Source organism: Pipistrellus hanaki (assembly GCF_964339955.1).
Source record: "Pipistrellus hanaki genome assembly, chromosome: 5".
NCBI classification, from domain to species: Eukaryota; Metazoa; Chordata; class Mammalia; order Chiroptera; family Vespertilionidae; genus Pipistrellus; species Pipistrellus hanaki.
The window spans coordinates 75,324,733-75,336,434 of record NC_140507.1 but is presented as its reverse complement, the minus strand read 5'-3'; the positions used below and the strand labels follow the sequence as shown (position 1 = coordinate 75,336,434).

Sequence of the window (11,702 nt, the reverse complement as noted above, 5' to 3'; positions counted from 1 at the left end):
CCACAAAATCTAACACATGTCTCAGATTTCTTCCTTCTGGGTCTCTCTGATGACCTGGAACTGCAGCCTCTGCTCTGGGGGCTCTTCCTGTCCATGTACCTGGTTGCCGTGTTGGGGAACATGCTCATCATCCTGACTGTCAGCTCTGACTCCCACCTCCACACCCCCATTTACTTCTTCCTCTGCAGCCTGTCCTTGGCTGACATCAGTTTCATTTCTACCACTGTTCCAAAGATGATTGTGGGCATCCAGACTCAGAGCAGTCATCTCCTATGGGGGCTGCCTGACACAGATGTCTTTCTTGATCCTTTTTAGATGTATGGATGGCATGCTTTTGACTGTCATGGTCTATGACCAGTTTGTGGCTATCTGTCACCCTCTGCACTACTCAGCCATCATGAGCCCATGCCTCTGCTGCTTCTTAGTTTTCATGTTATTTCTCATCAGCTTTTTGGACTCCCAGCTGCATACTTTATTTTTTTAATAAATCTTTATTGTTCAGATTATTACAAGTGTTCCTCTCCTCTCCTCTCTCCCTTAGCTCCCCTCCACCTGATTCCCAACCCTACCCCATGCCCTTATCCCTGCCACTGTCTTCATCCATAGGTGTAAGATTTTTGTTCCAATCTCTTCCCGTATCTCTCTCACCCTCTTCCCCCTGAGAATTGTCAGTCCAATCCCTTTCTATGTCCCTGATTCTATTATATTCATCAGTCCATTCTATTCATCAGATTTTTTATTCACTTGATTTTTAGATTCACTTGTTGGTAGGTATGTATTTGATGTCTTTTTGTTGTTCATAATTTTTTACCTTTACCTTTTTCTTCTTCTTTCTCTTCTTAAAGAATACCCTTTAACATTTCATGTAATCCTGGTTTGGTGTTGATGAACTCCTTTAACTTTTTCTTGTCTGTGAAGCTCTTTATCTGACCTTTAATTCTGAATGATAGCTTTGCTGGGTAAAGTAATCTTGGTTGTAGGTTCTTGTTGTTAATCATTTTGAATATTTCTTGCGACTCCCTTCTGGCCTGCACAGTTTCTGTTGAGAAATCAGCTGACAGTTGTATGGGTACTCCCTTGTAGGTAACTATTATAGTTGTTTTTCCCTTGCTGCTGGTAAGATTTTCTCTTTGTCTTTTGCTGTTGGCGTTTTAATTATGATGTGTCTTGGTGTGTTCCTCTTTGGATTCCTCCTGTTTAGGGTCCTTTGTGCTTCCTGAACTTGTAGGTCTATTTCTTTCACCAGGTAGGGAAAGTTTTCTGTCATTATTTCTTCCATTAAGACTTCAATATTCTGCTTGCTCTCTTCTTCTGGTACCTCCAAAAATCCGGATGTTGGTATGCTTTAAGCCATCCCAGAGGCTCCTTACACTATCTTCATACTTTTGGATTCTTCTTTCTTTTTGCCTCTCTGGTTGTATGATTTTTCTTTCTTATATTCAAGATTTTTGGTTTGATTCTTGGGGCATGTTGATCTATAGTTGAGTTTCTGTATATTCTTTATATTCAGAGATTGTATATTTAATTTCTGGCTGGTCCTTTTCTTTTTTTTTTTTTTTTTTTTTTTTTGTATTCTCATTAAGGTCCTTGAAGGTCTCACCAAGCTTCTTGGAGGTCTCATCAAGTTTCTCAAAGGTTTTTAGAAGATTCTTGAGTAATCTTATAAATGTGATTCTGAACTGTGTGTCGTCCAGTAGTTTACTCTCCTCCATCGCTCCCATTCATGTCATGATTCTGTGTTTCCTCATTTTGGCTGCCTCCCTATGTTGATGGAGTGGCTTTGTGTGGTTGGTGACCTATAGGGGTCAGTAGCTCAGTTTCCCCAATCAACTGAGGTGGTCGTTTTTGCTATATCCTTTTGTGGGCTTAGTGCAAAGTCTTGGTGTAATTAAGCCTTGACTGCTGTTGGTACACTGGGAGGAATTGACCTCCAGGCCAATTGTCTGTGAGGATCCACTGTGTCTATAAAGGAAGAACTGCTGTGCTGGAGACACACCTTGTTTCAGGGGGGCTTTGGTGCTCACTGAGTCTCCCGAATGTGTCACTTATGGGTGTGAGAGATTGAAATGAGCACTAGAACTCTGGTTTCTGGGTCTCAATGAGGTGCAGTTCAGCTACTGAAGCTAAGGCATGAACCACAGCCCTGTCCTCCTTGGATCTGTTTGCCACCAGGTTGCAATTTTGCAAAGCTGCAACAGAGAGGGCCATTCGTATGCAAAGTCTGCTGCTTGGAGCTTGGATGAGTTGTGAGGGGCAGAGTCTCAGGGCATCACTAGGCTGGGGCGTGGCCAACAGTTATGCCTGCTGTCCACCACCTCTCCATGCCACCCCCACATCTCCTCGTTTCTCGCACCACAGCACAGCAAAAAATCTCAGCTCTACAAGCAAGCCAGCCTCACTTTCTGATCCAATGGCAGACAATCTAGCCTCTCCCCAAAACTAGATTTCAGAGAGATCAGGCACTTGTCTCTCTTCAGGTTGAAGAAAGCACTGCCCTCCGCCAGCCTGGATCCTCTGCCAGACCCTATGGCATCCTCGCCCCCCCAGCCCCCCCCACCTCAGTTTTTCATCGCTTGTGCCCTGGGTTCTCCTCTTTCTCCTTCATTCCAGCTGTAGGGCTTCCTCTCAGCCAGCTCTTGTTGGGTTTTTGGGAGATAGTTTATAGTTGTTTGTTTGTTTTTTAATTTGTTGTTCCCCTGCAGCCATTTAGGAGTGTTTACCTATGCCGCCATCTTTGTTCCCCAGCTGCATACTTTAATTGTGTTACAACTTACCTGCTTCAAAGATGTAAACATTTCTAATTTCTTCTGTGATCCTTCTCAACTCCTTCATCTTGCCTGCTCTGACACCTTCACCAATAACATAGTCATGTATTTTGTTGGCGCCATCTCTGGTTTTCTCCCTATCTCAGGGATATTTTGCTCTTACTATTAAATTGTATCTTCCATTCTGAGTTCCATCGATAAGTGGGAAGAATAAAGCCTTCCCACCTGTGGTTTTCACCTGTCAGTTGTTTGCTTATTTTATGGAACAGCTATTGAAGTTTACCTTGGATCAGCACTGTTGCCTTCTCCCAGGAAGGACATTGTGGCCTCAGTCATGTACATTATAGTCATTAAATTCTTTCATATACAGTCTGAGGAACAGGGACATTAAGAGTGCCCTTTGGAGGCTCTACAGCAGAAAAGACTACTCTTAATATCTCTGCATGCCCTTTTGGAGTGTAGTTGAAAAATCTAACAAAACCAAACATGTAGACCATTGAACACTTAATCTTATATTGTTTAGTCTTGTGGTTCTCATTCCTCTTCATGATTGAATTGGAGAGTAACCTGGGATCCTTTATACATCATCATAAATGCATAAAAGTGCATTGACTCTGGTATCCAGATGAAATGTACAATTCTCCTAATAAATATTAAACATTACATCTTTCTCCATGGCTTTATGGTATTTTCTTTTACATACATATTATTGATTTTTTTTACAGAGAGGAAGGGAGAGGGATAGAGAGCCAGAAACATCTATGACAGAGAAACATCTATCAGCTGCCTCCTGCTCACCCCCTACTGTGGATGTACCCACAACCCAGGTTACATCCGGAATCGAACCTGGGACCTTTCAATCCATAGGCAGACACTTTATCCACTGAGCCAAACCAGTCAGGGCGGCTTTATGGTATTTTCCATTCATATTTTGCATTTATCAAATCTATATATTCAGGTAATTTCTGAGAATACAGTTCACTGGTTTTTAATTGGGAATTTTATTGGAATCATTGTGGAGTTTTATAAATACTGATGACTAGATCAGTGGGGGGAGTTTATGAAGATATGACTGCTAGTGGACCCAAGAGCTGCCTCTGGGGAATCAGAGACTCTTCCTTGGATATTCATTTCACTTTCCTACCCTTCTCCAGAAGATGGCCCAAGGATACACACTTGACCTAGTTATGTTTTGTTCAGACCATCTAGATTTTTACATCACTAATCCAGTTAGGGCCTTTATTGTATATAAAACTTTTAAGATTTGGTGGACAGATATATCGATCTACTTGTCTGGTAGCTTCCCAAGAGAGCCCTACTATAAATTCACTGGTTTGTGAAAACTGCCAACTCCCCATCTGTAGTGAGCTTTCTTTTGACTATCCCTGCTTTCCATGCAAGGGGGATGGTTCATATTTCACCTGGAAGTTCCTTTGACTGAGAACCAACAGGGTCTCCTTGTCAAATATTTCAGGTATAGGCAGTGGTTTATTTCTGTCCCTAGATTCTGTACCTTTGGTCTCTCTGTCCATTTTTAAACCATTCCTACATCCCATTGTGGTAATGCCTGCTCTTCTTCTGTGCTTTTAGCTATGTCTTTATATCTAAGCTTTCCCATTCTCTGGGTGGAATGAAATAAAACAGGTCTATCCTATGGAGCATTAAAATGCTTGGTCAACTAGTTGCTCACTCTATTCTCCCTCCTTCCACAAGGTTAACAACTCTTTCTACCTTGGAGTTGCCTGTTGTTGTTGAGAAGTGCGGCCTGCGTGATGGCATGATGTAGGAATTATGAAGCTGCTCTTTGCTTCATTTGGTGTGGTTATTCTCAGGTGTTTTGTTCCACTGTGTTGCTGACATTCCAAAAGTAAACTCTTGAGCTCCCCCAGATCTGCTTTTGTTCATGGGTCTGATTGTTGATCTTCGTGGGGCAACAGAGCCTTACATTGCCTCAATTTATTTCCTATCAGAGAATAACAGACCGACCTCTATATTCCTCACCCACAGTTCTCTGAGACAGGAGGTCTGCATGTGGACGATGTGGGAGGAAGCAAAGTACCATCATTCCCATACTCATGTTATCAATTGGGAAAAAAAATAAAAACAAAATAGGTCTTAAACTCACTATATAAATTTAAGATCTGTGGAGACAAAGCTCAAAAAAAAATTCATCCTGGAATAGGTTAAGCTCTTCTCAATGATAAAAATCAGAAGCCAATGGAGACATTTGTTGAATCTGGGCACAGAATGGCTGCAGCTTGATGTGAGGGTCCCTGGTGATGGAAGGGAAACCATGCTGGCTTTTTTGAACTGTGAGTCCTGAGGGAACATAGTGAGGTTTGCAGAAACACCTAAACAGAGGCAATTTCTACTCATGTGTCAGTTTATCTGCAGGAAATTTTGCTGAGAGCATTGTGGTGTGATGAGTTGTGGGCTATCCGGGAAGCAGAGCCATCTCTCCAGTGTTGTGGTGCTTATATGTCAATGTTCTGATAGAGGGTGAGGCCTGTATGGTGGGCAGATTCCAATGTGCTCCAGTGACATCTGCTCCTGTATTCAAGCTTTATGGAGACCCATCCTCTTGAGTATGTCCTGGGCATACTGACTGGCTTCCAAGAAAACATGGCAAAACTGATAAGATGTCACTTCTGATATTAGGGTACAAAAAGGCTTCATATTCCTGACCCTTGTCTCTTGCAACCTGTCCCAATGGGAGTCACAGTCATGCATGCACTTCCCTGTGTGAGCCCAATTAGGCAGAGGACTGAGCTAGACCTCTGACCAACTGCCCACAAGGAAGTCCCTGCTTCCAAAAGTGAGTGGCTTGGAATAGGTCAACCCCAGTCAAACTTTGAGGAGACTGCAGAACTACTTATTATTTTGATTCCACTAATTTGGGGTACCCTATTTATTTTAAGAGAACATCAGTAGGTTTTTAGTGTATCCAAAACATCAGTGAATGAGAAATATCAGAACTTGGACTGTCATTTAAATAAGCAAACAATCCCTTACATAACTTGAGGTGCTGAATACACATTACAATATACAGGTGACATATTATAGAATAGTACATCTGAAACCTATGTAATTGTATTAATGTCATCCCTAATAAGTTCAACAACAAAAGAAAAAAGATGTGAAAAAAAGCAATCAGAAATATATAGTGCTGCAAACAGTACCTTGCACACAGTGAACCCTCAATATCCAATACTTATGTCTATGAAAACTAAAACCTAAAAAGGAGAAAGACTTTTCCTTTTAAAGTCAGAAGTATAAGGAAGAAAATGGAAATGGTTATAGATTCCTGTTAGAGAAGGCCTATAATTTACATGTTTAATATAATGATTTTGCAGATGTCTCACTCAAAAAGTCATAACTTTAAAAGAGTCTGCAACCTATGTTAAAATTTTTGAAACTGGAAGTAAGAAGCAAAGTGTACAGATGAACTTTCTCCTGAGAAGAGGAAAGTCCAAGACCCTCCTAAGTACATTCACTATTCTCCATTTTCTTTGTTAATATTCGGCAGTCCTCAGAGGTTAGGAAAGCATGGACCAACTTCACTAATTATGAGCTCTGTGCATTGCACTCAAGGCCATACAGCTGCCAGTCCCAGTTAAAAGTCTGATGTGTGGCTCTTCCTCCCAGAATAGGGACCTGCTTCAAGAAGTCCATGTTTGAGTCTGACTTCACGCCAGTCCTGAAAACAGAGCCTCAGCCTTCTCATTACCAGGCTGGAGAGGGCAGTGGAACCAAAGTCCTAGGTCATGACTCAGCAGAGAGACAGCACAAACCAGTGAGTAGCAAGGGATATGGTGGATGGAGGGGAAATTATGGAGAAACTTATTTCCTCATTAATAAGGCAGCAGGAAAGCTGAGATAGCCAGAAGGGAGGGCATCGATAAAAAAAGTTACAGCTCAGAGGCCTATGAAGTTTATGTTATTCTTTTCATTGGGGATTTTAGAACTCTCATTCAGAATTCTGCACTTCTACACTACCATTCCTACCTTCCAAAGGCATTGCCCATACCAGAGTGGGAGCCACACTTCTTCATTCCCTAAGCATTCGAGTATGAATGATATGGTTATGATCATGATGGTAATGAGGAGAGTAACCATAATTTCATAAAACTCCAGTAAGGGTTTCCTTTTGCCAGATTCAGAGCTCTGTGTTGTGTAGCTTCCAATTTCACCTTCATAATAACCTCAAGATCAGAGTATACAACTACTGTTATTTTAGAGTTGAGAAAAGGAGCAAAATATTCCTATTCAATTTGTACCCAGGTTCTTGGGTAAAAAGGGTGGGGTCAGTGTGTGACACAGGGTGCAGAACGCTATTCACAGAGCACAGGGTGCAGAATGTTGCCTTTCTCAACAATTAGGTTCATATGGCTATTGAGCTCTTGAAATGTGGCTAGTCCAAACGGAAATGTGCTGTCCATATAAACACCGGATTTTGAAGACATATAAGAATAGACTAAAATATCTCAATAGTGTATATTGGTAGAACTATATTTAGGATATAATGGGTTAAATCAAATATGAAAATTAAAATAAATAAAAACCATTTGGCCAACCTACTCAGTCTATCATTTCTCTTTCCAGGTCACTCCAGGCAGCATGCCTATGGGGAAGCAACTGAGTCTCATTTATTTCTGATAGCCCAGCACCCACACTGTAGTTGGCACAGAGTAGGCAACTAACACAAACAAAACATATAAACACATTGTGAAATACTGATTACATGCTGTTAGTGTACAATAACACAGCATCTTCCATAAGCTGACACACACTGGCAGTTTTGCTGCCTGGGTTTCATCACTTCCAGGGATGGTGTTTGTCTAAAGAAATGAATGACATTCATCATTTTCCTCTAAGCACCCTTCCCAGAATGACTAATTGAAACTGATGAGGGAGCTTTGAGAACTTCTGATTTGTAGCTTAGTTGAACTGAATCTGTTTTTATTTTGTTTGTTTATTTTGCTCTTTAGATTCTACATAGAAGTGGAATCATACGGTGTTTTTCTATCTCTGTCTGACTTATTTCACTTAGAATAATACCTTCTAGGTCCGTCTATTCTGTCAGAAAAGCTGAGTAATTTTGTTTTTAGACACACAAAAAAAAAAATGAACTCAGTTTATTACATACTTCTTATAGCATGCTAATAAATACTACAAATAAATTAATCACACTCATTTGGATAAATAAAGTACATATATTTATTATTAGTGTCCTTGAACAATAATGAAGAGCATTTTGTTAGGAAAGATCAATACTTCTCATTCCTTTATTTTTCTTTCTTTTTTTTTTTTTTTTTTTAAATCAATCTTTATTGTTCATATTATTACAAAGGTTCCTCATTTCTTCCTCCCTCCACCAGGTTCCCACCCCACCCTCTGCCCCCTCCCCATCCCCCATTGTCCTCATCCATAGGTGCACAGTTTATGTTCAGTCTCTTCCTCCCTCCCTTTCCCCGATAGTAAATCCCTTTTCAGATAGTAAATCTGTTACTTAGCATTTTCTCATATCAATAATACCTCCACATGCCCAATGATACACTTCACACAAAAGACATTTTCAAATAGGTCAACCAGCCTCATCCAAGCCCCACCCAAGGCACTCACAGATCAACACCCCAGCGCTATACTAACTCAACACATCCAGATCTAAGCCTTCATCACTTGATTCAGCAGACCCTCAAGTTCCCGCAGAAGTTTCCAGCCATGTCTGAGAGGCAGCCGTGGGCAGGTACAGGCGAGGAGCAAGCTGTTTCGGGCCTGGCTGCTCCGGGCCTGGCCTCTGTTGCTCTGGTTCGTTCCACAACCAGCTGCTCCGGGTCTGGCCACTGCCGCTCCCGACCTAGTTGCTCTGGACTTGGCTGTTGCTGCTACAGGCCTGGCCGCACCCGACCCGGCTGCTCTGGGACCGGTTGCTCCGGTCCCGGCCGCTCCGGGCCTGGCTGCTCCCAGCCTGGCAGCCACTGCTCCTGGCCTGGCCGCACCAGACCCGGCTGCTCCGGGCCTGGCCGCTCCCAGCCTGGCAGCTGCTGCTCCGGGCCTGGCCGCTCCCAGCCTGGCAGCCGCTTCTCCAGGCCTGGCCACTCCCAGCCTGGCAGCCACTGCTCCGGGCCTGGCCGCACCAGACCCGGCTGCTCCGGGCCTGGCCGCTCCCAGCCTGGCAGCCGCTGCTCCGGGCCTGGCCGCTCCCAGCCTGGCAGCTGCTGCTCCGGACCTGGCCGCTCCCAGCCTGGCAGCCGCTGCTTCTGGCCTGGCCGCACCAGACCCGGCTGCTCCGGGCCTGGCTGCTCCCAGCCTGGCAGCTGCTGCTCCGGGCCTGGCCGCACCTGACCCGGCTGCTCCGGGCCTGGCCGCTCCCAGCCTGGCAGTCGCTGCTCCGGGCCTGGCCGCACCAGACCCGGCTGCTCCGGGCCTGGCCGCTCCCAGCCTGGCAGCCGCTGCTCCGGGTCTGGCCGCTCCCAGCCTGGCAGCCACTGCTCCTGGCCTGGCCGCACCAGACCCGGCTGCTCCGGGCCTGGCCGCTCCCAGCCTGGCAGCTGCTGCTCCAGACCTGGCCGCTCCCAGCCTGGCAGCCGCTGCTCCTGGCCTGGCCGCACCAGACCCGGCTGCTCCGGGCCTGGCCGCTCCCAGCCTGGCAGCTGCTGCTCCGGGCCTGGCCGCACCAGACCCGGCTGCTCCGGGCCTGGCCGCTCCCAGCCTGGCAGTCGCTGCTCCGGGCTTGGCCACACCAGACCCAGCTGCTCCGGGCCTGGCCACTCCCAGCCTGGCAGCTGTTGCTCTGGGCCTGGCCGCTCCCAGCCTGGCAGCCGCTGCTCCGGGCCTGGCCACACCAGACCCAGCTGCTCCGGGCCTGGCTGCTCCCAGCCTGGCCGCCGCTGCTCCGGGCCTGGCCGCACCCGACCCGGCTGCTCCAAGCCTGGCCGCTCCCAGCCTGGATGCTCCGTGCTTGGCTACTGCTGTTCTGGGCCTGGCTGCTCCCAACCCGGCTTATTTTTCTTTCTTAGCAGGGTACTGATAAGCTTGTGTGTGCTTATGGATTTATAAATCTCTAAATAACCTTACTCCCCAAATTTATTCAGCCCATTATTTCCAAAGTAATGCATATATTGATAGTAATAGGATCATGGAGCAAAATGCAATATGAAAAGAGTTCTAAGAAGAATGTTTATCATAACCAAGAAAATATTATTAAAGGTCCTTAAGTGTGAAAACTATGAATTGCTTAAATTCAAAATATTGACACACTAATCTGCTAGTATCTTTTATACCAACTCTCCTATATTTTCTAAAAGGTGTCTGTGCTATGTGGAGCCCCAGAATCTAACAGGTGCATTGGAATTCCTCCTTCTGGGCTTCTCAGACGATCCAAAACTACAGTCTCTAACGTTCAGCCTGTTCCTGTCCATGTACGTGGTCACTCTGCTGGGGAATCTGCTCATCATCCTGGCCATCAGCTCTGACCCCCATCTGCACACCCCCATGTATTTCTTCCTCTCCAACCTCTCCATGGCTGACATTGGCTATTCTTCTACCACCGTCCCAAAGGTGCTTGTGGACATTCAAAGTCATAGCAGAGTCATCTCCTATGCTGGCTGCCTGACTCAGTTGTCTTCTTTTCAGTTTTTTGGATGTTTGGACAGTGCACTCCTATCTGTGATGGCCTATGATCGGTTTATTGCCATCTGTTATCCTCTGCACTACCTAGATATCATGATCTTCCGTGTCTGTAGCCTGCTGCTTCTGGTGTCCTTTTTGATCAGCCTTTTGGACTCCCAACTGAACTGCTTGATGGTTTCACAGCTTTCCTTTTGCACAAACATGGAAATTCCACATTTCTTCTGTGACCCTCCTCAACTCCTCAAGCTTGCTTGTAATGATACCTCTACTAATAAAATATTACTTTATTTTATTGTAGCCATCTTTGGTGGTATTCCAGTCTCAGGTATCTTTTTCTCTTACTATAAAATTGTTTCCTCCATTCTGAGAATGTCATCATCAGGTGGAAAGTGGAAAGCCTTCTCCACCTGTGGTTCTCACCTGTCAGTTGTTTGTTTATATTATGGAACAGGCCTGGGTGTGTACCTCAGTTCTACTGTCTCACATTTTCCCAGAAAGGCTGCTGGGGTCTCTGTGGTGTATGCTGTGGTCACCCCTATGCTGAACCCTTTCATATACAGTTTGAGGAACAGGGACATTAAGAGTGCTTTGCAGCGATTCCTCAATATAATAGCCTAGTCTCAATACATGAGCCATTGTAGACTTTTTTCTTATTTATATCATTTTACATTAATATTAATTTTATCTGTGGATTAGAAATTATTCAAATCTAAACATTGGTATTTGGCAAACATACTTTTTGGTCAGACAATTTTTTTTAGCTTATGGTTTTCATTCCTCTTGATCTATCATATCTAAAAATAGTTTGTTTGGGCGTATCCTTGGTGGGATTAAGAGAGTATTCTGGGATACTATGTATGTAAAACTTGATGCACAATTGAATCCTATTACAATATGGAATTTTCTGTGTTTGTTACCTATGACCCAGGCATACTTTTGAAATTTACAAGTCTTTTTTAATGTGTATGTTATATTTGATTCTCAACCATTTCGCTATCCATGCTATGTTTTTTGTCCCTGCTATTTTTCATAAAACTTTGGCTTCAATCAAGACTATTAATGCAGGTGTGTGAGAGAATGTGTGTTACTGATCTTCAATCTAGGAACCATCTGATGAGCTTTAAAAATATTCATACCTGAGTCCAATAATGGTACATTAAGATTTAACAGAATTGGAGAGTGAAAAGAGTAAAATGTTTTTTAACAGTATCCCAGGAGGGCCTAATGTTTATTTAAACCCGCCAAGAACTACTGAATCTTGTCTGACCTTTATTTGAAAAAGGGCTTGTATGTATTAGGTTCTTT

The 11,702-nt window shown here is 44.1% G+C and overlaps 1 protein-coding gene across 1 annotated transcript; it reads left to right on the top strand.

The window, feature by feature from the left end:
* LOC311623558 (olfactory receptor 7E178-like) lies at positions 1-11,015 on the top strand (the record flags this gene model as incomplete). Its single annotated transcript, XM_084885756.1, has 2 exons — positions 1-80; positions 10,172-11,015. The coding sequence occupies exon 2, from the start codon at positions 10,185-10,187 to the stop codon at positions 11,013-11,015; it is 831 nt and encodes a 276-aa protein (XP_084741882.1). The 5' UTR covers positions 1-80; positions 10,172-10,184.
* Between the last annotated feature and the right edge of the window lie 687 nt (positions 11,016-11,702).